The sequence below is a fragment of the Plectropomus leopardus genome, chromosome 13, assembly GCF_026936395.1.
Source record: "Plectropomus leopardus strain MGB_pleo_1.0 chromosome 13, ASM2693639v1, whole genome shotgun sequence".
Taxonomy (NCBI): Eukaryota; Metazoa; Chordata; class Actinopteri; order Perciformes; family Serranidae; genus Plectropomus; species Plectropomus leopardus.
The window spans coordinates 16,091,177-16,117,619 of NC_142188.1; the positions used below are offsets into that span (position 1 = coordinate 16,091,177).

A 26,443-nucleotide genomic window follows, 5' to 3' on the forward strand; every position below is an offset into this window, starting at 1 on the left:
TTCGGACGAATCAAATCATTTGGTTGTTGTCGTTTTTTTCCGTCAACCAATGAGACTAAACCAGGAAGCTAGACGATAGAACTCATGTTTGTACAGCTAAAAACAACTGTAAATACTATCAGCGATATAAAGCAGGTCTTAACAGTCAGTCTGCTGCTCCGCTACAGAATGGAGATTTGTTTTATTGTCTCAAAATAGGTGTCGATGCTACTTTTCAACGTTTTTTTCGGTGTCTTTGTTGTTAAAGCCGTTTGTGGATTGAATGGTTAAAGTTCACTGCTAACAGCATGGAGGTTAAGGAGGTAGAGAAATGTTGCTGTGTCGTCAAGGTGTTTGAGGCTTTTTCTTCAAAGAAACCGGTGAGCTGCAGCGGAGTTATCGTCCATCCTCAAACAGGAACAGTGATTTGCACCGGCCTCCCGTTTTCCCGTTTTACCGCCGACAGGGAGTCCCTCTCTGCAGACTGCAGGCTGCTGTCACCGCACAGCTTTAGCCAAAAACTTAAAATACGAGTCAGCTTTTCTTCTGAGCGAGATCTGGACTCCAACCAGCGTGCACAGGGAGAGGCATCCTCCTCCAGAGGCAAAGCAACACTTCAGCGGGAAGTTGCAGCCGAGTTGCTGATGCTGGTGAATTGCCTGGAGTTCAAACAAGCTTTCCAGGCAGTTTTCCAGGAGGCTGATCAGTGGCGATTTCATGGTGATGAAGAGGATGAGGAGCTGATAAGAGATGCTCAGTTCCTCAGCTGGTTTGCAGTGCTCAAGGTGGCAGACAGCAGGCAGAGCACAGGGACTATTATCCCCTGGCAGAGCAGCTCACCTCTGCAGAAGGGCTGCCCAGTTGTTGCATGTGGCTCACCTTTTGGCTCCCTCTGCTTGGATCTCTTCATCAGCACCCTAAGCAGAGGCATCATCAGCAACCTCACAGGGGAGGACAACGCTGTCATCCTCACAGACGCACGCTGCTTGCCAGGGACAGAAGGTGGAGGGCTTTTTGTAGTGAAAAGCCAAAACACTGTGCAGCTCATCGGGCTGATTGTGTCTCCATTTGGTTGGAAGGCAAACGAGTGGATAGGCCTCACCCTGGTCTGCTCCATCCAGATGATCTTCAGGAACATCATCCGCTGCATGAGCGCTCAAGATCCACTCAGAGATGTTTGGCTCCATCCAGGAGAGGCAGGCCTCCTCATGTCCACCACAGCTCATGAGTCAAAAGCTGTTAAATGCCCCACTGTGTGCTTTGTGGACAGTGGACAGTTCTGGGGCTCAGGGGTCATTGTCGCCTCTCAGCTGGTGGTGACCTGCCGCCATGTTGTCAACGGGAAGTCGACTGTCACCCTGAAGTTCCATCACAGGGACAGGTGACAGCACGTCTTAACCCCTTTAAGTGTAAAGCTACGACAACAACAACACCCTTCTCTTTACAGGAAAGGATGTGAGGGGCAAATTCATCCAACACACATTAAAAATGTTTAATAGACCTGTTGAAATCTGAGCAAATTATCTTGACTTGTTTCAAAAACATAAGAAGATATTACCCAGATATTAGCAAAAAAAAAAAGTTAAAAGATCAGAAAAAATGACCTTAAAAATGTATAATGATTTTTAATAATGTAATTATGATAATTATAAATATAGTTTTCCTTAGATTATTTTTCTAAAGTGTTTTGAAATATTTTTTCTAAAATTTACTTTTTTTTTGCAATTTGTGGATTTTCAATTTTTTTTGCTTTTATTTCCTTTTTCTCCCATGTTTTTTTTATAGAAATTGCACCAATTTTCTCAGGGCTCAAAGGTTTAAATATTTGTGACAGGCGTTCTGAAAGCAGCACAAGAAAAGTGATGCTGCTCAAGGTTTCAAAGGGTTAAAAGCCCTTTAAGTGTGAGGGTGCTCAACAACACCCTTCTATCTACAGGAAAGGATGTGATGGTCATATTCATCCAAAAAACACATTAAACCATGTTTAACTGACCCTTCACAGCAAGCCTTTTCACTAATTATAGCAGAAAAAGCGCCGGAGGATTTCATGACATTAACGGTGGCTCAGTTCAATTTAAGTGTCCGAGGTCTGACACCCCTGCAAAGACCTTTGACAAAATGTCATTTGTGAAAAAGGCCTATGAAATTAAAGCTATCATTAATGTTATTAGTCACACAGAGTTGCATTTAGTTTATGGTTTTTCAAGCCCAAGAAAAACTCAAGCTTAGTTCTTTCCAAAGTCACAAACATCCAGGCAGTAGTTCTCAACGAAACATTTTATCAGGTTTGTATGTCATTGTGAGGAAGATCTTAAATGTAATTGTATATTTACAAAGACATATTGCTGTGTTGTTGTAATTTTTTATCTCTTAACATCATTTAAATATAGCAAAACTGGTAGTCCAGGTCGTGTGATAAGCTGTTTTGTTATGTTTCTAGGTTAACCATTTCTTTAACTCCTTTCCCTTAAAGTCCCCTTACACATTTGATGCTCCCAAAATGTGTTTTCACTTACTTTTCATGATGCAACCTCTTCTTCTGTGCATGAGTGCACTGCGTTTGATTGACGTCTCCCTTAATCTCCTCTATGTTTTCTTGCACCTCTAGGAAATATGTTCTGGCCACATCAGAAAGTGCCACGGGAAAATCCATCCGTGCGTTTTCCTTGAATTTAAAAACATGTGGTTAAATAAGTGCAGATATGCCTCACATCAAGTGCAGTTGAAGCAACTACTTCCAACTTCAACTCAAGTGGAGGTTTAATCAGTAACTGAAAACACCCGTGTGAGTTCAGGGCCTTTAGCAAGCTGTAGTGTGTATAATCACAGTGTGCATGGATATGGTTCAAATTATACAAAATATGTAACGTTTAATCTTTGTTCTGGTGATTTCTGTTTTTCACAGAGTCCATGATGTTGTGGGTGAAGTGCTGTTTTCCACTAAAGCCTCCTCACCCTATGATTTGGCTCTGGTGCAGCTGAGAGACTCCACCACAAAGGCTGTGGTCCCTCGAATGGCTCAGAGTTACAATCCAGGTTGGATTTCAGTCTTGTTTAGAGGAAACAGATTTTAGAGAAACATTTTCCTTCTCATTTGTTGCCAGAGGAGATATTTGTTTCCCTCACACCAGTTAAACAGCCTCTCTGCCAACAGGTGAATCTGTAGTCGTGGTGGGATATGGTGGGTTGGGTCGCAGATGTGGTCCATCCTTCACGTGTGGCGTCCTCTCCAAAGCCATCAGCTCGAGTGACGGGCCCATCATGCTTCAGACCACTTGTGCAGTACAAGCAGGGACCAGCGGGGGGGCTGTGGTGCGGACACAAACAGGAGAGCTGCTGGGTAAGAAAACCAAAATCATGTACTCCTTTTGATCACTGGGGGGCATAAGATGACCACAGAAAATTTCACTTTAACAATGCACCACATGTGTAGAGAGGAGGCAGCTACAGACACCAGACTGCTCCTTCTACACTGCTTTATTTGCAATTTTCAGAGAATAAGGATTATTTGCTGTTTTGCAGGTATCGTATCCAGCAACACAAGAGACTTGGCTGCCAAAGTTACCTACCCGCACCTAAACTTTAGCATCCCAGTGACTATTTTCCAGAAATTGTTGCAGCAATTTCACCAAAGCAGGGATGTTAATGTGTTCAGGGAGCTGGACAACACAGACAAAGAAGTCAGCACAGTGTGGAGGCTGCAGGGTGCACAAAGCAAATTATAACTGCACTCTGAGATATGCTGCAGAAAAAAAGACTGGGTGATTTAGTAAATATTATATGATATATAGGATTATATGCAAAATTATTTTAGATAATCACATCGATAATATATGTAATAAATAACAGTGTTTTTTAAAAATATATAACTAAATATGTTTTATACTTAAATTAATTGCAAAGACAGGCACAAAGTCGGAGATCTGAAGGAGTAAATGAAACAAGAATCATTAATTCCTAATGTTATACTTAACCCAGAATCATGCACTAAACTTGAAATATTTATAAGACCACTTAATGTTAACAGCCAAGTTAACTTTAGTTTAATACCTCATGAGATTGCTTTACAATAATGTAATTTTATTAATAAAATGGTTTATTCTGGTGACATTTGAGTGTATGCTGTGTACATTTTCTGTTCTCACATTACCAACATTATTAGTTAAATTACCAACCAGTAATTTTCCCTACGTACATTCATAAAGCATCAGATAAAGTGATAAAAGTAAAAAAAAAAGCCATCAAGTTTCACCTCTAAGCCTTAATTATTTTGCAGCTACAGCATCAAGAAGAAATATTGCACTTTTTCTAGAAGTGTGTGTTCAGATTTACACCTGGTCCTGTTACATATGGCTTGTTTTCAGCAGGCAGGAGGAATATTCAGCATAATGGGCTGACAGGTTGCTGAAAATGATTGGTCCCTTTGGGCAGCCAGAAGACTTGCTGTCGGTATCAGGTACTCAGACATCTGTTGGCAGGCGTACCCACTCACAGCTAACACATTTAAGGTTTCACCCACTGGGATATTACCTGTACTGATTTCCATTATCACCGAAACGTGAAACTGAGAAATGACATTTCAGAGGATTGGTTACTGTCAGTTTTTACAATGCTAAGACAAGCTTTCTTGGCCTGAGCTTCCAAGAATGTGCATACACTGAAACATGCTGTTAGGTTTCTATTTCACTGTTCCCAGGTGGAGCAGTTCACAGCGGAGAGGCTTGAGCAATGTCCTGAGGAGGCTGAGGAGAGAGTTTTCTATAGGCATTGTGCTGTTAGAAGTGCTGATATGCAGACCTGGGTCTGTATCTCATTTCTGCTGGTTTCCCAGAGCTATAAGCTACACTCCACCGCAGAGTGAGGTAAGGCAAGAGTGGAAATGAGTTGACAGTAAAATGTGCCGCTCAGAGGATAGGTCACCCAGAGGAGTTTTATGTCTTTGAAGTAGTTTTTAAGATTGGCTGCAAAAAAATGTGCACTGTTACATTAGATTTATTATAATGTTTGTACTTAATATTCAGGTTTAAGGATGGAGTTTAATTTGTTTGAATTTTAAGCTGAAGGCTGCAAACGATCCAAAAATCCATAACATCACCCAACTGTGAGATTTTACTTGTAATAATGGCAATATTTTAATTATCAGTGTTTTAAAGTTATACTCCATCCCCTAAATGACAGTTTTTATATCAATTACTTACCCCTTGTTACACTGAATTTGTGAGGAAAACATTATTTCTCGCAACCTTGAACGAAGAATGCAAAAACCTAAATTAAACAATGGCCAAACTACATAAAAGCATAAGTCTACAAACTCTTATCCAACTAATGCAGTATAATTGCAGTTTCATTTATCCAGTCATGTGCTCAGTATATCTCAAACAGACAGCCTTTTCCAACAAGGAAGTGAACTGAAGGTGAAACTTATGGATGCTCTCTGCAAAGCCAGACTATATTGACAAAAACAGTAATTTTACCTCACTGAACACAGCAGCTGCTTGTCTACCCCTGCTTCCATCAGGAGTTTGTTTGTGTTATTGTGTGACTTTGGTGAATACAAAATAAGCCTACGTGATAAACTAATTGATCAGGGCAGCAGCAGAACAGCAGCTCCTGTTTTCAGCAAGGTAAAATGACTGTTTTTATCAACTGATTCTGGCTTTAAAAAGAGAAAAGATAGTTTCACTTTTCATTCAGTTCCCTGTCAGAGAGGGCTGTCTGTTTTTCTTACTGTTTTCTGGATTTTTTCTTTCAGTTTTCTTTCATATTCAACAAAAATGGGGCGCCCGGTGGCTCTGTGGATAGAGCAGGCGCCCCATGTATGCAGGCAATGTCATTACCGCAGCGGTCGCGGGTTCGACTCCAGCTCACGGCCCTTTGCTGCATGTCATCCCCTCTCTCTCCCCCTTTCAGCTGTCACTGTCATATCCAATAAAGGCAAATATGCAAAGAAAAATATTCCTTTCAGACCTGTTAAAATGAAGAAACCACAGAAACACAGATTTGGTGAACTTAGATCAACGTTTGCTGAAAAAAATAGCAATATGTAAACTTGCCTATACACTGTACTGCACAACACCACCTCAAGGATCATGATGATGCTAAAATTTGACATTGAATGAAAACAAAACAAAAGCGCAGAGTCCAATTTACGGCGACCGGCTAGGCCACATAGACCAGTTTATTTTATTTTCATTTTTTTTAATAAACACAATAATTGATCCACATTATGATACGATGTACACTTGCCAACTGAGCAGTATATTCTGCTAGTCTTTCAAGGCATTGATAACGGGACTAATAGGTGACAATCTGTCTTCTGATACACACATTATATACAAGCTAAAGAGTGATGCGTGAGAAACTTTCTTTTTTTAAATAGTCATGATGAATGATTACTGTCACATATGAGCCGAAGCGAATGACATGAAAATGGAAAAGTCAAAGGCTGCTTTTCAATATCCCAACGCGGCTTCCTCTCTTTAACGCCCGTTTCCTGCCTGAAATCAAAACTGGTTATCTAAATCTTGTCAATTTGCAGAAAGGAAAGATGAAAGAGGCCAATTTGGACTATTGAAATGCACCCAATCTTTCTCCATTTTTTAAAAAAAATGCAAGCACATGACAAGCACCTGCAGCTGCTTAAGGTCTCCATTACGCATCAGCTAGAAACTGCTCAAAGATAGTTCAAAGGACTTACAACAAAAGAGAACAAAGATTCACAAGTATGAGGGACAAAATTATTCAGACCCATAATTTCTTAATAGTGATATGTCCCCTTCCCCTTCCTGTAAATTACATCCTGTAACATTAAATACACCCATAACATATGCAGCTTCCCTCTGCCCACCCCTGCAACCCTCTCCTTTTCCAGTGTTGTTCTGAATGTGAGAGCTCAACCACGTCCATCTCCTTGCAGGATCTGTGTGTGTGTGTGTGTGTGTGTGTGTGTGTGTGTGTGTGTGTGTGTGTGTGTGTGTGTGTGTGTTCGAGATGCTCCTGTAGAGAGGTTGGACTACACATTTACCAGATATAGCCCCCATCATCCACCTCTCCCACCTCTCCCTCCTCCTCTTCAGCCTCTTCTGCAGTCTCCTCGGCCTCTTTCTCTTCCTCGTCTTCCCATCCAACCCCACTGCCAATATCACCTGAATATGCCATTTCATCATCTGCAGAGAGAAAACATGCAGGGCAGAGAGGGGTGGGGGTGCAGGCGGATGAATTATCCACTGTAGCAATCTTGTATATTGCAATAAATTCTGCTCAGCATGTCTGCCTCTCAACTTTGACAGAGTCTTTTCTATCAATGAGAAATGCTGGAATCAATTTAAAAACACTGACTGCAACAGTAAAAAAGGGGGCATGTGTTTGACTTTGTCTGGATTTTAATAGCTATTTCTAAACCTTGCCAGGGGAGCCATTCTTATCAGGCGCAGGTTCAGTCCAACCAGCCCTCATTTATCTTGAAAGACTTTTCTCACAGCGACAAGCGGCGCTTTAGAATGCAAATGACTCCGGACACATGAATGTGGCACTGGTCCCTGCAGTGAGTTATGTTGCAGTGGGCCTCAGTCCTTTAACATAAAGAAAGCCTTGTGCAGAATGCATGCGGGGGTGCTCTGAGAAGTGGGCCAATCCGCAGCGGACATTTTGAGTTTTCATCCTGCTAAGCTTTCAAGTTTAAACTCTATTCATTCATATATTGACAGCTGACACCTCCGGGGCTTACCGCAATCTGGCTTGCCACGCATCCTCGATCCGGCGACTTCTCCTCCGTTTTGGTCAACACACCAGCACTCTCCCCGGTCACACTGCTGCTTCCTGTAGTAGCCGTCTTCATCGCAGCTTGGGATGAATCGACCTGATGTTCACAAACACACACAAAACAGGAAATCATTAAGAGTTGGGTGGTAAAGCGACCTTAACCTACAAGCAGATGAACACGTACTGCATCATGGTAATCACACATGGCGGCGAGTGGGAATGTAATGCACACAGCATATGTGGCAGCCAATTCCATATTCCATGAATACCAATATGCTCACAGAGCAAGATAGGGGTGCATAAGTATTAGGTCAGCATATTGCAGCATACTGGGGTAGTGTGGGGTGTGTGGTGGTTAGCTGATCATCATGGGATGAGGAAACGACACAAGATTGGAAAGTTTTCAATTTCTGAGCTTTTACATGAGTATGAAATACAGCCTGTGTTCAGGGCATAACCCACTGCATTAATCACTATTGACAAATGCAGTGTATTTTCAAGTATTTCATACTCTGTCATACTCTTTAGCAATGGAGGGACTTATCATGATGTCAAATATTTCAGAAACTACTTCTAACATCATGTAAAAAACACAAATTAGATGGGGCATAACAGAACTGTCCGTCCAGTCTTTCAAGGGAACATCTGAGCGTCAGGCTGGCAGGCTGCCCCCTTGCTCGCTGCTCTGTGTCCTTGGAGAGTCCTGACTCAGAGCCCAGTCAGCCAGCCAAAATCTGCAGTGCGCACATGCGTACACACAAATGTCCAAACACACACACATTCTTCCACTCACACATACATGTAAGACACACTGATGGCTGCTTTCCTTTGCCGTCTGTCAGTATCAACTTCTAAATCCACCAGACTGATCAGGGACTAATCCCCGCCTCCTGCTTGTCATCTGCTGGATGAAATCCCTCCACCAAGAAAGACAGATCCAATTGGGCTGAAATGCTCTTATGAGAAGTCAGATACCTACCAAACTTTCTCTTGCCGCCATCTAGTACTTGGATCCTCTCGAGTTCAGCCAGGCAGGGTGGCTCTTAAAAGAACAAGAAATAATTTTTTACAAGAGAACAAAGCACACTAATAGGCACGATAAAACACAGAACAGAGACACAGAAAATCTGACAAAAACAGTAAAAAAAAGTAGTAAAAAACTGACATTTCTTTTGAGTGTAGTTAGTGTTTTCTAATCAGCACCTGTAATTTTAAAATGAAGTCCAGTGTGTTTCCTTCTCAAACAAAGAAGTGTATGAGCTTGGGACGGAGACCTAGTTTCTGCTTGGCTGCTTGGATGACAGGCTCAGTCTCTGAGAGCTGTGGGAGAACCGGGCTGTCAACAAGCAGCAGGAATGTTTTCAGCTCCTTGCGGTGACCGCTTCACCCCACAGGGGAACAGGAGGATGAGTGGGAAGACAAATAGTGACGGACCAGCACACAACACAGAGGTGGCTACACCTGAGGGCAGCTGAGCACCTTGAAGTTTGAATGCAGGGGGAATATGTCAGCACATTGACACACTCACGCACACACACACCCTCCGTCCACAGCACAATACTCACTCTCTCTCCAGAAGCACAGGCACCATTCGGCGGTGGAGACCTTGCCGTCCCTGTAGGAGTCACAGGAGTTGAAGAAGGGCCGGATGCAGACCTCGTACTTGTCCAGGTTGATGGCAGCCAGCTCCGCCTGGTCCAGGTACAGGTCGTTGTTGGTGTCCAGTTTGGAAAACATCCAGCCTATGGAGTCCTTACAGCTGGCCACCAGGCTCCTGTCCAGCACTGCAAACACAAAGACACACAAACAAACATTTTTCTTTTTTCTAATCAAGGGACAGCTGCACAAATGGAAAATTAAACCATGGCAGTGTGCTCAGAATCATCTCCTGTTTCCAGTACAAATCCATTTATCATTTTCTTATGCTACCTGTTTTAATAGAAAAGGGTTTGTCTATGTCATGGGGTAGGTTTTGTTTCGACATTGGGGGACGGCACATATAAAACAGGATTTGGGGGTCCACCAGAACATTTTAAGCATCAAACACTTTATTCCCTGCAGTCTGGTAAATATTTGTACACCAAGTTGTGCCTTTTCTGCATCAATTCATGGTGTAAATGTCTTTAATTTTTGTCAAAGTAAATGCTGCTACGTTCATATTTTTATTGGGGAAGAAAAATACACATGTTCTAAATATTCAAGGGAAATCTACACCTGTGCTTCTACGAAAAAGGCATAAGAATTTATCATTATCAACCTTTTACAAGAATTCCCCATTTCACACTTTACAGTTCACTTAAGACTTGGAGCTTATCAGGCACTAACTTGTGGCTGAACAGATCCCGAGGCTCACTTCCTGATGCTTTGAAGCACAGCATGCTCCTGTATGTGATGCAATGTTATCTTGATTCAGAGTTTCCAGCCCTACAACAGTTTTTCAAACATGTTTGATATCAAGCAATCGGTTGCAAGATCTTTCCAGTGAGAGCTGCCTGCAGAAAACACGAGGGTGGAAGCAGAACAGCTGAGCTAAATTTGTGAGGATTTTAGTTTCCCTATTGACAATAGATATTTTTTATAGTATACTGCCCATAACTATGGTACTACAACTCCCTATTCATGCAGTCTCGACTGTGGCTCTAACCTGATGTGGTGCTGACTGCAGAGGTTCTGGTCCCGGTCTTGCTATTGTTGTTCTGCTTGGCATTGCTCTGCAGTAGCTGGAACCAGTCCCTCAGACGCTCCCCGAGATCAGCCAGATCCTGTCCGGTACAGCTGTCTGTGGAGGCCAGAGGGAGAGGAAGAACATGATATTTGTTGCACCAATTTATGTTGTTGTGATGACTGCATGTGAGGACCCAGCAGCGATCCCCTCAACTACGGAAAACAAGTTTGTCTGTGTGTGACAGAGAAACAGAATAAAATCAGAATCAAAAACTATTGATTCCCGGGTGTAAATTATGGTTCGTTACAGCTGCGCTGATGCCAAGCATAAAGAATTATAGAAAGCAGAAACAAGTACCAGCACAAAGTTTGAAAATAATAGATAGGCATATAGTCATAATAAAAACAATAACCACTAGTGTGTGAGTATTAAAAATATATATAAATATGTAAGAAGTACTGAGTGTGTAAAGTGTAAAATATAAAATAGCAATACAGTAATAATAGATGAAAAATGGCACTAGTCTGTGAATATTTAAAATGATAAATAAGTATCATGTGCTGAGTGTGTAAAAATATACATCTATGTGCCTTATACTATAGTGCCATGTATAAAACCAGTACGGAAAGTAAGAAATAGCCCATATGTGTAGGAGCCAACAATGTACAACTCAGTATATACACAAAAAATACCAATAAGCATATGTATAACATGTTAAATATAGCCTGCAATCAAGAGTTGAAAGAATTCTGCACATTTGAATAATTGCACAAAAGACTCCTGTAGTTGGAAAAAAGCAAAAATTAGTAAATTCATTTAAAATTTACATTTCATGTCGTAGTTGCTGTGTATGTTTGATCTCACCATGTTTACTCTCCGTGGATGTTGGGGCAACAGTTGGACAAGGACACAGACCTGAACACTTCAGAGTAAGATCCTTCCCTGTAAGACACGCCTGCTGCTCCAGCTTGCACTGCAACACAAACACGCACAACCATGTATTAACACACACACATACACACACGTACCGGCAACATCGACAAGGGGACACAAAGGTGAAGTAAAATGAGTTATTGCCGCAACACAGATCAAATATTCATGAGGTGACCGCCTTAATTCAAATCTGAGACTTGCTCCTGAACGCGCTTTTCAACCTCTGCTTGCACACAAGGTCGGGAATAGTGATCCAGAAGACAAAGCATAAATCAATAAACACATGGGACTCTGTCACCACAAGCCACCAATTGGTCCTTCTGAGGCTATATATCAAGGCTCTTTGTCTCTGTGTTTCCCCCCCGGAGAGTCTCTTCGCAGTGCTCAGTTCCAAATGTGCAAGGTGTGTGTGTCTATTTACCCCACAATGCTGAGTACCTTATGTAAGCATGTGTATAACACAAAGTGAAAGCTGTGACAAAATGTACCACCTGAAAGACTGAAAGATGTGCATATTGTTTCACATATGCACTATATACTATTTCAGTGCAAAGATTTTAACATGTGTCTGTTAGTATAACCTACACTGGTACTAGGTGTCAAGAACATTTTAGCAATTCATAGTAACACAGCATATGTCATTATAAAGCACTCAGAACATATGTGACGCCGAAGCCGCATGTACATCATGTTCACTTAATATTGAGGAGGATGTTGTGCAGTTCTACTGCCAATGATACCGACCCTCCACCTACACCCAGTGATTTTTATACCATCTTTTCTTCTTAGAGAGAGGCACCTTCATCACACTGATTAACCACAGTGAAGATTTTTTTCCTACATGTTTAAACTGCATTAAATGTATTTTTGGCAATTAATGGTAGCAGAAACAAGCTGCAAACCCACTACTGTCTTATTAAAGGAATACTTCCAAATGATACACTCCAGATGATAATTTGTGCATCAGTTACTCACACTATGTTACGTTGGATTCTGGAAGAAAACATTGTTTTTCTTGCATACCTCCACTGGGAACGAAGAATCCAAAAAAAAAAAGACCATAGAGGTTTAATAACATCAAGACTATGTAAAAAAAGTCTTTAAACTCTTACACATCTTGTGCAGTATAATCTAAGCTTTATTTATGTAGTTGTGTGTGCCCAATACTTCCCAGACATGTATTTTTAATGTTTAAATCACTTCTGCATAAAAGGTCTCACCCTTGGACAAGTAGTGTGCCTGTGCTGTTTATGCAGTGTTTTAAAGATTACAGTTTTAGCAAAAATGCATGTGTTCTGGATGTACTGAGCATACATCTAGACCTGGATTATACTGCAAGAGTTGTGTGAGAGTTTGTAAACGGATGTTTTGATTGAGTTTTGCTGTTGTTACATGTGGACCCTTATGACTCCAATTCATCAAGACTTTTTTGTTATTTGATTCTTTGTTCCCCATGGAGGCATGTGACAAAAACAAAGTTTTCTCCACAAATTTAACATATCATTAGGCAAGTTACTGACAGATGCAAATGATCATTTGGGGGGTGATGTATTCCTTTAACATATCATAGAAGTTATGGTGAAAATGTGAGAAAACAGTTACACATTCAGAAGAAAATAACGACATTCATTCAGAGTTGTATTTCTGGCCCCCTGGAAAATGTAAATCCGATACTCGCACTACTTTCAGCTCCACTTTACTCGCCACCAACTCCTGCTAAACACTCCACTATGTTCACCAGCTAGTCACTTACTTTGTGTATCTGCTGTCTGGTGCTGGGCAGGTAGTGTACGGTCTGTTTATCAGCGCTGTTGATTCAACATTATCGTCATTTTGGAGGCAGTAGTTTGTGTTGCTGTTGAATTATACTGTTACGCTGACAGGTGTTTCTATTATTTACTCTACCATCATTGATTTAAATGTGTAGGAGGTAATGTAACACCTCTCAGTATGATTCAACATAATTCAACAGTGCAACAAACTGCAGCCTCCAAAATGACCATAAAGTTGAATCAGCATCTCTAAAACAGTTTCAATAAAAACGGATAATTATGACCTTCATGGAAGTAGAATTTTTTTGCAGGACTGTTGTATGAATGCATTTGATTCAATGTACCTTGGAGGCATAGTTGCGTCCGTCTGATCCACACACCGGCCCGGTGGAGGAGATGGGACAGGGCTGACAGTTTCCATCAGGAGACCTGAGCGCAGGCTGCTTCAGTCTGCAGGACAGAGGACACATAAACACTTCAGCCTCACTAAGTCCAGCTGAGACAGCAACTGCTGCGCTAATTCAGAGTACAGACACAGCAGCCCCAACCTGAACATAGAGCAAACTGCCCTTGTCTGTGTTGTCTGAATGTATTAGCTTATCATTAAACAGCAGGCAGTTGTACTGCACTGGTGCACAAACAGGCTTTTTTATTACCACATCCCAGACGGCCCCTGCCTGTGAACTTAGTAGTGTTGATCTCATGTTAGTGGGCATTAGCAGGGAAGATTTTTGACTACGTGTGTTTTGGGAGGTAGTCAGCTCATGCCCAGGGGCTACACACACTCACCTGTGTTCAAGTTTCTTGCGGTTGACGCACACAGCTCTCTGGTAGCCCTGGGCGATACACACCTTGTGTCGGCTGCACTTAACCTTTTGACAGGGGTCCTTGGTGGTGTCTACATCTGGGGAAAAATAAAAAATGAGATGTTTACTGTTTGTCACTGCTAACTTTAAGCCTTTTTCTTTATCTTTCTCTGCCTGTCATTCCCAGTCTAAAATCCAAAATCTCACTTTAAATGGCTCAGCATAACCTGAGTCAGCCTTAATTATCAGAGCGGGGCAAAACTGTTGGTCTTGCACTGTGCCAAATATGCAACTTAAGGCATTTTGCGTTTTATCGGAGTAGCGAAAAATTCTGAACACAACAATTAACCCTTTGATACCTGAACAAATTGGCCTTATTATTTTCAATAACATGGTAGAGTGACAAGCAACTTAGCAAAAAGGCAAAAAACAAACAAACAAATAAATCAATTAACAACATTTAAAAAATAACCAAGAAAATCACCTCAAGAAAGTGCTAAAACAATAAATATTTTCTTCTTTTAGCATAAATTAAGAGAATTATCAATATAATTTTCTGGACATTTTCCCAATGTTTTTTGATCTAATAATCCACCCCAGCTAATTTTTAGACCATTTCCTTGTCATATTTTACTATTTTTGTTGCAGTTTGTGAGACAGTCCTTGCCAAGTTTCTCGTTATGTTTTTTTCCCCAGTGTTTTTAAAGAAGTCAAACTAATTTTCTCAGGTTTCAGAGGTGTAAATGCTAGTGAAGAAAACTGATGTTGATCCAGGTGTTAAAGGGTTAAAGAACTTCTAACAGCATGATTAGTTTGTTTCTAATACAGCTGCGTTTGTTTGAATTTTTTTGTAAAATTGTCTTTATTGTGTAGAAAAAGTCTCAGGATAGTCTTAGGGATTTGTGCTAGATAAAAGTTCAGTTGTCACACTTCACTGGCAAATTTATTTTATTTACTTATTTTAATATTACACTTCAGGTGACCTGCTACAAATACTTTTTAAAATGTAGGGTAAAGCCTGCATGACTCGCTCACTCTGCCCCATCCATCCATCACACTCGCTGTTAGCAGCTAATGCCGGACTGTGTGTCAGCACCCCACACACACTCATATGTCACAGCTGTCTGTTCCTTGCAGGCCTCCCGGAGCCCGACCTGGATGTCACACTGTATTCTCTTCACATCCCCCGACCCTTTATTCACCTACACTATCCATCAGACCCGCACGCCGAAATACAGATTATTCACAGCCCGCTATTGCAGCTTTCATCTACACGACAGAGGTGTTTGCAATCATCCCGCTGCTCTTACTGTATCCTGTTTTATGGCACTATTATAATTTCGCAGACAGGCTTAGGATCTCCTCTCTTGTCCTCTCCGGTGGCTGAATGCATTAATGCTGCCAACATCACAGGATTACTGAAGCGAACCGACAGATATCTGATTTGAGAAGCAAATCCGAAACAATACACCCCCCCTGTCATGGCTGAGCTGGTTGTATAACTGACTGACTGACTGCACTGACTGAGACACAGTGAGGCTTGCAGGCATTAATGCACAGATGCAGACTCCTCATCCATTTTGGACTGTCAACAGTGGAGCCTCATTCTCTGGTTGCCCCGTGTCCCGGTTGGCATTGATTGTGTCCCTGTACAGTATCACAAACATCTCACAGCTTTCCTCTCCTTTCTCTCAACATTTCTTGCCTTTTTCCCTTGCAGGTTTAAGGCCCCCCTCCCCCTCCACCACCTCGGTCTAATTCACGTCAGTGCATCAGTATACTCAGAGTGCAGAAGCCAATTAAACCCTTGCGATACTTCCTGACACAAAGAAGGACAAGGAGATTAAGGTACTAATGGGGATGCAGCGCAGTGAGTTACAGGGGCATGTCTGCAAAACAATGCAACCCATGCCTTGAACTTTATACTTAAGCAAAAGAAATGATAGAATTACAGAAGCAGCACACAAACAGAGAGCAGATAATCCTGCCTTCTAATAGCAAAACATTTGTAAATAAATCTTTTCGTGTAGTGAGCGGCTACAATGCTGGCACAGCATTGTGTTGTGAGTACAGAAGCATAAGGTGGCTGCCTGAGCCTCATGTTAACTTAACAGGCTTCCACGGATTAAAGCGGTGCCTGCGATGATGACGTTTCCATAGCAACAGGCTCTCCGTGGTCCGGGAATCATTCCTGGGTTGACTGTGATTTGCAGCTCAATCTGGTGTTTCTGAGAACTCCCTCTCCCGCTCTGTTTCTGAAACCCCCCGTTGCGCAATCATGTCTATCAATCTTCCCTTCTTTTCGCATGTCTCCCTCTCAAATCAGACGTCTTCACTGTGTTTTCTTGTTCATGCTCTCCCTGAGTGTTTATTATTTTCCCCATCGCATCCACTGTTTCTCGATTCAACCCCAGATGCACCCACCTACTTCCAGTTTTTACTTTTCGAAAGTCTCTCCTTTGGTATTAAACTAATGCCTGCAGCAGTAAACCTCTCCTAATTAGGCTCCCTGTGCTTCAGCATAATCCAATCCAGATTTGCATGAGGTTTATCCCTGCAGATTGGGGATAACAGAAGCAAAGCTGAGTCCACATCCTCATCATCAACCCTCTTATCTTCTATTTACGCACTCAGTCAGTAACATCATCAATGCTATCTTGCCTTACAGGTAGCAGAGAGGCCTGACATGTCTCTGGTATGTCTAGTCTAGTGAATGCAAAAATAGGCTTGAATTCCCACAACGACAAAAACAATCAGTAAGCCAAGAACGGAAAATAAAGGTCTAAACTTAAACATGCATTAATTAATTGTAATGGCTATATGCAGTGCAACAAGCTGAAAACACAACACTGACATACTGTCACCTGTGATGATGAAAGTTGCTTATTTACATATCAAGCACAAAGCAATGTTAGCATTTATAAAGTCCTGTGTCTGTCCACCTGATGAATAAAGAGTGCCACAAGTCCTAAAAACCCAGAATTTAGTGCGCATTTTAGGACTCCTGGCGCCCTCATCTCAAAGTCAATGTTTTATTGAATGGGGTTTTTGTTAGAAAATACATCAGTTAATACCCCACTCTTAAATTCTGAAGCTTTTATGACTGAAAGGCGGTTGCAAACAAGTAGCTAAATGAGACTACAGAACGTCATCATGCCGAACTCAGCTGTACAGTCTTGTTGTGGTAGGGATGTTAAGTTATGCAACCATATTGTAGTTTGTTTATAGCCTAAAATTACCTTTTTACTTCTGGCAACACCATTTAGGCTTCAAAAATCTTAAAAGTGGTGTGAAGACCACCTTGCTGAACAAAACAAAAAGTTCGACAAATGTTCATTTGCTGCAGATTTTCTGCAATAATCCACAATCCAATGGAAAAATCCCATAGGCTTTTTGATGAGGGAAAAAGGGCGATGCAAACTTCTACGTCAGCTTGCAAAAATAATGTCATCCCTGGAGCACTCTGTAAGTCAAATATTTACGTTCCTTTTAGCTCTGGTTAGGTCTCTACCAACTCCTGAGGAGACTATGCGGCTGCTAAATGCTTCGCTTCGTTCTTCAGTTCGCAACTGACTATTTCTGTCTGATGTTTGGTGTTCAGCATTTAGCAGCAAGGCTACAGTGGGTTCACTTGAAACTGTTGCCTGTTGTGGCTGGAAATCAGTTTGATGAGCACGGTGAGACTGAACTGCAAGAGTTTTGGGACGCAAAACTGAAACATTACTAAAGAGACTAATATGTCTATTAGGCTGAGGGGAAGTGCAGAGTTTTGCAGTGGTTTTGTGAAATATTTCAAATCACACATAGCCATTTGATTCATCATTAAAGGAATGGGTCCGCATGTCAGAAATTTCACTTTCTTGTTTAGAATTAGATGAGTAAATCAATACTGATATCAATCTAACAAACAAACTCTCAGCAAGAAAGTGAATAAGTACATTTTTCAAAATGTTGACCCATTCAATCGATGTAAAAATATTTAGTAGCGCAGCTTTAACATTTTTAAAAACATACCTGCGACCACTGAATGATCTTGTCAGTAAAAAAAATAAATAAAATGACTAAAATTCCACCTCCATGTAGACAAAATCTGAAGGATTTATTTTGTAGCATAATTAGAGGGTGTTTGAATAGATGACATTCAGTAGCAAGAAGAGGATGTGAGGCATGTCTTAAAAAGATTAGTTTTAAATACTGTACATGGGGAGTTTAACTCCCGTCTGGATTTGGAGTACATGCTGATTCCTTTGCAGTCTTGTATGTGGGGGTTTGTATTTGACAGAAGCAGAAGTCCCAGGTGGGCCATGGAAGGGAGAGCAGGACAGGGTGACACCGCACAAATTTGTGGAGTGTGAAGGTGAGGAGGGCAGAGGAGACCCTAGAGGACTGTAGCTGCTGCTTTTGGAGGTTAGGAGTTGTAGAAGTCCAGACACAAATATGTACAGCATTTACAAAGAGCTGAGCAGACTCCCCAGTGGGGGAAGAGTTTGTTTTGGTGGATATTGTGGAGTAAAAACATGTTAATATTGATGCTTTTAAGTTGCTCCATTATCTTGTGTTGTAATTTTGAGCTGATGGGCAGAATTGCAGCAAAAGGCTTCACCCATTGACTGTATAAATTGGTTTGTGGACTTTTGAAGCCTTGAGTTCGTCATTGTGGCCTTTGCTATCTTGGGTTTTTGTTAGAGCCAGAGGTGACCATATTTGGACGAGAGGTTGGAGATGTGGAGGAGCGAGGGGCGGATCTGACTAATAAGCTCCATTTACACAGCCTGTTCAAGGTGGGAATACTGCGTCACTATGCCACCTCACCGTTTTATATAAAAAGTACGAAAGGGGGCGGGTGCAGAGTTGTCATGCCTTTAAGCCAGCAGTAGAGGTAGCAACAGAGCTGAATAAAGGTATGTTTAAAGAAACAGCCTGCAAGACAGGATGTCACGCTGCTTTAGCTTCTGTGATGCCGGTATGCTGTCTAAAATCCCACTCTGTAGCGTCATGATGACATAGTTGTTTGGTACTACAGAAAAATGCAAGGGCAGCGTAAAAAAGGGACTTCATAGCAGTCCTTAAGGGTCCTGCCCTTAAATATGCATAACTATAAGCCTTAATAAAATGTTAATGGTTGATTAAAATAAGAATTCAGCCCTGTGCAGTTGTCATGAATGTTGCAATTAACTATAGAGACCAGAATCATTCTTTGTATCAGTCTGTAAACATGTATTTCTGTTATAAAGTTAGGCATTTTAACTGGGGGGGTCTATGAGGATTGACTCATTTTTCAGCCTCAAGTGGCCATTCAATGAACTGCAGTTTTTGGCACTTGGCGTGGGGCTTCATTTCTCAACTTTGGAGGTAACCTGTTGGCCTAATCAAGACATTTGATGGCTATGTACCAAATATGAGTCTGTGAGAGCTCCAAGTCACAGTATCTATCAATAGCCTCAAGAGGTATCAAACTCTAGATGTTGTGGAGTGTGGACTCAGCGTGTTTTCTCCTTGGTGTCTGCCATTGATTTTAAACCATTGATTTGCCAGAGTGTCCATTCACTATTCACCTGGCCTCTCTGGCTTAGATAAAGCTTGTGGAAATCCAAGGTACACTTGAAAGCTCATGTATGAAAAGATCAGGTCATCTGTGAATGCTGTACACAAACACTTGAGTGTCGGTGCGTTTATGTGTGTGCGTATACACTTGCTCGTACAGGTCCAAATTACAACCCCTCTCCTGCAGTGTTCACTGTCTTAAGGAGAGCGAGATGATTCAATCAGCTGCTGGATTGATGAATTGACTGTAGAAATCGACTGCAAATTACCCTGACCTCTCCCTCACTCTGCACCGTGCTGGCTGAGGTGGAGCCAGCCAGTGTGGTGCCTGAATGCAAATTTCCACTTTCGGTCTGCTGTTGGCGTTGGCTGTCTGTGTGTTAGGAGTGTTGACAGTTCAAAAGCCCCATCCTCTTCTGCATGGCAGTGCAGCAGCCTGGGCTGAGAAACGAGGCCTGCAGGCTCATCGGAGCTTGGGAGTGAAGACATCACGCTGATTTAGTGATGTCTCAGAGGGACAAATCTCCTCTTTTTGCTCCTTTGCTTCATTAGACCATCTCATAAAGGAAGGCAGATCAATGGCGGGAGATAGAACACTCATGTCAAGGCGAGTGAAAGGGAAATAGATAGGTGAAGGGCCTTTATGCTGTGTGAAATAAAACTTGTTCAGTGCCATTTATCTGACTACCTAAGGCGAGCATATTAAGCTTTGCTATAGTATTATAAAAGCTGAGCACACACAGTTGAACCTTCATTTCAGCAATGCCACTTATAAAAATGATCTGTGTCGTCCACATTGACAAAAGCTGGGCATTATTTCAGTTCTATTACCATAAGAAAGTGTGAGTATTGGATGTTTCTGCAAAACCCAGGATTAAATAAAAAAAAACAAAAACATTTTTCATTCTTCTGTATTTACACATGACAATCATGGTATGGGCATAGTTGGGGAGAGATTATGGTAATGGCAAATAACAGCACTGAAGGATGGTGATGGATGTAAATAACAAGCTCAATATTTATGTGATTGGTGGGACACTTGGTGATTTAAAAGGACTATTTTGTGACTTTTTTATTGGGGTTTACAGAGTGAAACATACAGATGAACTATACGAAAAATTAATTTTAATAAAACATATTAAGAAGACATAATTTTTTTTTTTTAAAAACAACAAAAAACAAAACAAAAACATCTAAACAGAAATAAAACAAATCATAATTTGAAGTGAACTATCACACATAAGGGGAAAATCACTATTACAAATTAATATGCAATACATTCATTTATTGCTAATTCAGTTCAAATAATAAACGGGAAATTATACTGAAAAAAGATGAATTAGAAAAAAATTAAAATAATGGCATGAAAGAGAGAGTGCGTGAAAACATTTTAGTGGATGTCAAATAAGTCAAGAGTGCCTTTGTGATCTCATGTAATTCAGGCTAGTTTATAAGAAGGATTTGTGCACTGATGACTTGGGTTATTTAAACTTAATTAATAAACAAACGCTAATTAAGTGGGTCAGATGGCTCAAACTCTATTTATTTATTTATTTTGCTGTTTCCGGATACAAAGCGCACACTGGATGTAAGCATGAGATGCCTTATTGGTTTTGTCCAATGACAATATAACAAAGACTTTTTAAAACTAGTCAATTACTTCCCTAACAATGTTTAAAAAAAGGCAAGAAAGAGAGCATTTCTGTGTGCAACTCTTCTTTGAAGAGAAAGTAAGAAGAATACGGAGCCACAGATGGTTGGAGGATGCGGACAATATGGTGAGGTCTGCAGAGAAATTCAGTATTATTTCACAGTGCTCTCAGTCAAGACTTTGAGCCACGACATGTACAATTCTACTCCAGGGATATTAAAACAAGCTCACTACAGTTAATAAGAGATCTTTGCACTGCATCTTTGTGACAATGAAACTGCTCAAACTGCAAGACAGCCAGCCAACATTTTTAGCAAGCTAACTGATTGTTAGTAGGGGGAATATCTTTTGGTAATCCTTCCAGTACTGTTAAAGAATCTGGAGCAGACTGTATATAAAGATGGACAATATGAGGGTTCACAAAAAAGGAAGCCAAAACATCTCAATCACCCCCTGGTGGCTGGCTGCAGTATAGGTCATAAACCCCGCCCCCACCAGGTTAACAGATGTGACATGGGCCAAACTAAAGAATCAGTCAAATGGTTTCTGTCATTTAAGTTAGTGCTTATCATGCTGATGTATATTCAAGTCTTTCTTTTTCCAATAAGTTTGGCTTTAATCAGTTATTTGATGATATAAAATGGGAAATTGATGACAGCTGTGAGTGCCAGTCAGTGTACTCGCCATCAACGTCGATGCTCACAATTGTTCGGACAAGTGTGTGGGCGGGAATCAATTCTGCTGTGTTTTCTATGTTTAAGAGACTCTGGCTCCAAATAACGTCACCAGCACAATGGCAGTGGTTGTATCCTGTATATTTTTGCTTTATTTCGGTACAGTAGGAGGAAGTGGAGATTTGTTGTCCATCTTTATATACAGTCCACACTCTGCATGATTGATCAATCAATCTGATCACAGCTGATCATATCAGATAGATGGATGAGAAACGAGTGACAGCACCCTCAATCAACAGCTTTAATCAACAGCTAAGTTTCTCTGCTGCTCCGTCTGTGCCCATAATGGACTTTGCTCTGTGCTCCAAGAGTGTGGTGCAATTAATAACAGATGGTATAAATTGCATAAATGGTATAAATATTCCAGTAGTGCTCCTTAAGAACGAGCCACAACCAAGAGCTGAAAATCAATACAATAATGTGGCAATAATTAATTTGTCATCTGTATGTTTTTATGCTAAAAAAACAAACACACTCACTGGATAGGATCAATAATGCACTAATAGCTATTTGTCTTAGTTCTCTGAATTGATATTTTAGAGGTTTTTACTTTACAGTGAATGAAAACTTGGATCTTCAAAATCCAGGACTTGTTTGAATCTAAACACGATCAACACGTAACAGCTCATTACAGTTTCAGTGTATTGTGTTTTTGTCCATGTGATTTTGCAGGTTAATGACCTCGTCCTTGTCTTCTTCCTGGTGAACAAACAGCTTCCTCCTGACAGATGAACACAGTACAAAGACATCCTTTCACTTTACCCTTTTTTCATTTTCACTCCATCATACTCCTCTGCACTATAGTCCCTCTTCTCCCCCAGTCCACAATTTCCCCATCACCAAACTGCCTCAGAGCTGGCCGGAATAATGCTGATGTCAGTTACTTTACACTAAATCAAGGCACATTAGCCCCCACCTCTGTCTCACCCTCTTCTCATGCTCTTACTTCCCTCTTTGGCCTTTCATTGGAAACCATAATTAGTCCTTCATTAAGCCCTTGGAAATTGCGCTAATGGACTCTGCCATTCAGCCGACTTCATTTAAGCTGCAAATCAAGCGACAATGGTCGAGGACACGACTCTGCCATGACTTCATCTTGCAGAGGCTCAATTAAGGCGGGAGTCTCAGCAGGAGTCGGGGAGGAGACCTCAGACAGTCAGCCTCTACGCCCGGCTCCTGCTCGAGTGCAGCAGAGAGAGAGAGAGAGAGAGAAAAAAGGAGGAAGCAGAACCAAGTGGTGATGGGTTGAAGTCGAGCCAATGTTTAGCATCTCCTGGGGGAGGCACATCAGATCCACTCAGGCAGATAAAACAGAGCGCTAACATCTTTCAACCTTTTTTCACTAAGGAACCGCTACAAGTGCGGACAGTGAGCGGCTGACCCCAGAATACAAACACAGAGCGTATGCGGCGCTGTCATACACGATGAGCTGCTGACGGTCTGGGAAGCATCACAGTTCAAACACAGGCCACAGATTCAGTCTCCATGCTACAGCACAGGCTAATCACATTCAGTTTAAATAAATCATGTGGCTTTGCTTTCAGTGCATCAGCATGCATCCCAGGCAGCGATACCAAATTAGTTTTTGCTTTTAGCCTATATGTATATATATATATATTATATTACGTTTGTGCCTTAATCCTGAGCACATGATGAAACATTTGGAGCACAGAAAACGATTTTTTTAACTTACCGGATTGGATCAATATTGGTTTTATTTTGACCTTGGAGTGATATATGTGGATATACTTTGAATTTTGACTGTTCAGTTAAACATATTTTATGGGAAAACGGAACGGACATTTGTGTATTGACAGCAGCAGATGCCGTGTTAAAGAGTGAGCATTGAGAGAGTGCTGCATTATGTGTCGTGTGTAACTTAAATGTTACTAGGCTGGAGATGTTCTTAATGTCTGTGTCAAACATATTCTGCTGCCACAGAAGAAACGCATTCCTGTCGAGTGAGGTGAAAACATCTACACTGCAGAAACTGACCGGGCTCAGAGTCAGCTGTCAAGCAGCCAAGATATAACGGAATTTCATGATGGCAAGCTCAAAAAGAGAGTCTGACAGGGGAGTGTGAGAGTCAATGAGGAAGCAACTGCACTTACTCCAACAAGCTGCACAACTGTGGATTCATGTCGTGCTTGATGGAAGTATTTCATCTTTTACTTTCACAAGAGAAAAAGCATCAAGGGGAAACACTCTTTTCCTTAGGCTAATAATACACTTTGTCCAAAAACAGGCATTTTTCTGAATAAAAATTGTCTTAATTGTCATATACTTCAGCTGATATGACATAAACTTTAAAGAATATCTTCATTTTCTAGGAATAATATAAGTTGAGTGAAGAAAATTGTTTTATGCTAAAGAAATGTATCAGAGTGTCTAATTGCACTTGGGTGAGAACAGTCACACTGCACCTTTTTCGGCTATTTTCACCCATCACTACATGTTGTTATGGATCCTACTGCGTGCTGTGATGGATTTTGAGATAAGGATTGTTGAGGTTCCTCCAACGTTTCAAGATGGAAAATCCACCTTCAGGGGGCTTCCAGTAGAAATCTTTAGACTTGAAGTTACCAACTTCACAGAGCAACAGAAACACACCATAAGGTGACAGTGTAGGGTAACAGTGCATGCCTGCTGCACGTGATCAATTTGCAGAAACTCGTATCCACCCTGCGAGCCAGTCACTTCCATCCTGTAATCCCCCACCTCCTTCTCTATCAGCTCCAAACAAGGCTGTTTTATTTATGGAACAGCATCAATACAAAACTCTTCTGCTACAAAGCTCTGTTATATTTTACTAATTTAACTGGAAATAACTGCAATATAATGTAAATAACTTGCAATATATAGTTTTTACTTGGATAGATTAGAAACTACAAGTACTTTGCATTAATCATTAGTCTCACTTCAGCAAGAGCTTGACTGGCTGACTTGATGTTATGTGAACCTTTTGAATTTTTGAACACAGCCTCTTATCGCATAACCAGCTCTGTCAACATTACAGGTATCTGAGCAAGCTTTGTGAAGCAAATCAGTCGCTTCCAATACACAATGAATGCAGTCGCCTATAGTGGCCATGCACTGTCAGAAGGTTAAATACAGGAATTTCACACAGGAGGCTGGCATTTCAGTCCTGTGAAAGTCAGTGTTGCCGTTTTGTTTTTAGACTTAGGTTACTTATTATAATGAGATTTAGGATATATAAAGCTGTTGTGTGCAAACTGTGTACATACACTTTAGTGGAATTGCTGGATAGACCCGTTCATACTAGCATTTGAATGTTGCCAGGAGAGTAACCTGGGTGTAAAAAACATCTGCCTTCATACATTTGCATATTCATGGAGGTTAATAAAAATACATTAAAGAACTAAAACATTTAATTGAGTAATATTTTTCTTGTTTGCTTAAATTAAAGTACTCTGTGCATAATAATAATAATTTCATTTTCAAAATATATTATTACTAATATTGTTTTTATTAGAAGTTAATCTGTTGCTTCTTTTATTTATTAATTTCATTTTAAATTTTTGTTGTTGTTGTTGTTGTTGTTGTTAATGTGCTTGCTCAAAAGGCCTCTTTGCACACTAAGGAGAATTAAGCCCCAAATAAAATGTCATATGAGCATATATTTAACCAGCAAAAACCAACATAATCCTTTTACATTAAATGACATACAGAGGCCTTAACTAATCACACAGTGCAAAAGAGATGAGATGCTGGGGACTTACTATCATTAGAACCTTGATTTTCATCCCAGGTACGAACATAATCATCCTGCAGAAACATGAAGAAAACAATCATCTATTAGCAGCTGCAGAGAATGAGGAGCCACGTAAGTCACACACTGCAGACCTAAGTGCACGGTGTTGTTAATGGCACAACATATCAACCCTCTGTCATCTTTTCTTAGAGGTGAAGTGAAGTAGTTTACATTATCACCGCACACTGATAATAAATTGAACATTAGTCTTGCAGCATGATAATTAGCCAAGTGAGTCACACCGCAGACAGATGGGAATATACTGTGGATGTACATCTGTATGGAAATGAGCCCAACACAAATCTGTACCATGCCTATATGTGAGACATATGGCTCTTTTTAAAAGTGCTCTGCCTTTCCCCCCTCTTAATTAGAACATTAATCGTTCTAATTAAAATGGGCAAGTTGAAGGAGATTTGGAATAAAAAGAGAAAGGCAGAAGATGGATGGAGAAGTCCAGATAAAGGCACACAAAAGACAGAAGGAAATGAGTCATGAATGAAAAAGACATAAGTCAGCTGAAGAAGTAGTGTAGAAAAAAGTGGAGAGAACTGACCTCTACCTCCTGGTGAAATGACAGCAAAAGGAGAAAGAAAAGAGCCAATATTAGTGAAGTAGAAAAGTGCAATTTCAGATACAGGGTATTAAGCTGCATTCAATGACATTTGAAAGGCCCTAAGAAAGACTTCATATGTTCATTTTAAAGCCCCATTTTCTAGCATAACACCCGCAACTAAAAAAGCAACAGTCTCAGTTGAAAAGACATCATTAATAAGACTTGAACACTCTTTGTCACTGATAGACAGTAATCCAGCACTCTCACTGG

The 26,443-nt window shown here is 40.9% G+C and overlaps 2 protein-coding genes across 5 annotated transcripts in view; one reads left to right on the plus strand and one right to left on the minus strand.

Moving 5' to 3' along the window:
• The first annotated feature begins 48 nt into the window (after positions 1 to 48).
• On the plus strand, positions 49 to 4,089 carry tysnd1 (trypsin like peroxisomal matrix peptidase 1). Its single transcript, XM_042502476.2, has 4 exons — positions 49 to 1,360; positions 2,885 to 3,015; positions 3,134 to 3,319; positions 3,502 to 4,089. The coding sequence occupies exons 1-4, from the start codon at positions 288 to 290 to the stop codon at positions 3,702 to 3,704; spliced, it is 1,593 nt and encodes a 530-aa protein (XP_042358410.2). The 5' UTR covers positions 49 to 287; the 3' UTR covers positions 3,705 to 4,089.
• Positions 4,090 to 6,124: 2,035 nt separating this feature from the next.
• spock2 (SPARC (osteonectin), cwcv and kazal like domains proteoglycan 2) overlaps positions 6,125 to 26,443 on the minus strand; it is a 43,645-nt gene continuing 23,326 nt past the window's right edge. For all 4 annotated transcript variants that reach the window (XM_088086402.1, XM_088086404.1, XM_042502339.2 and 1 more), the window contains exons 3-11: positions 25,586 to 25,631; positions 13,900 to 14,014; positions 13,455 to 13,560; positions 11,270 to 11,378; positions 10,385 to 10,519; positions 9,306 to 9,524; positions 8,720 to 8,782; positions 7,706 to 7,837; positions 6,125 to 7,145 (exon numbers count right to left, since the gene is read on the minus strand). In XM_088086402.1, coding sequence (XP_087942528.1) covers positions 7,000 to 7,145; positions 7,706 to 7,837; positions 8,720 to 8,782; positions 9,306 to 9,524; positions 10,385 to 10,519; positions 11,270 to 11,378; positions 13,455 to 13,560; positions 13,900 to 14,014; positions 25,586 to 25,631 — 1,071 coding nt within the window. In that variant the 3' untranslated portion in view covers positions 6,125 to 6,999. The remainder of the gene's footprint in view (positions 7,146 to 7,705; positions 7,838 to 8,719; positions 8,783 to 9,305; positions 9,525 to 10,384; positions 10,520 to 11,269; positions 11,379 to 13,454; positions 13,561 to 13,899; positions 14,015 to 25,585; positions 25,632 to 26,443) is intronic.

Excerpts from the sequence above, each read along its gene's own strand:
- tysnd1 (XM_042502476.2), top strand. The coding sequence starts at position 288 with ATGGAGGTTAAGGAGGTAGAGAAATGTTGCTGTGTCGTCAAGGTGTTT. Across the intron at positions 3,016-3,133 it reads GGCTCAGAGTTACAATCCAG|GTGAATCTGTAGTCGTGGTG; the intron begins GTTGGATTTCAG and ends CTCTGCCAACAG. Across the intron at positions 3,320-3,501 it reads ACAAACAGGAGAGCTGCTGG|GTATCGTATCCAGCAACACA; the intron begins GTAAGAAAACCA and ends GCTGTTTTGCAG.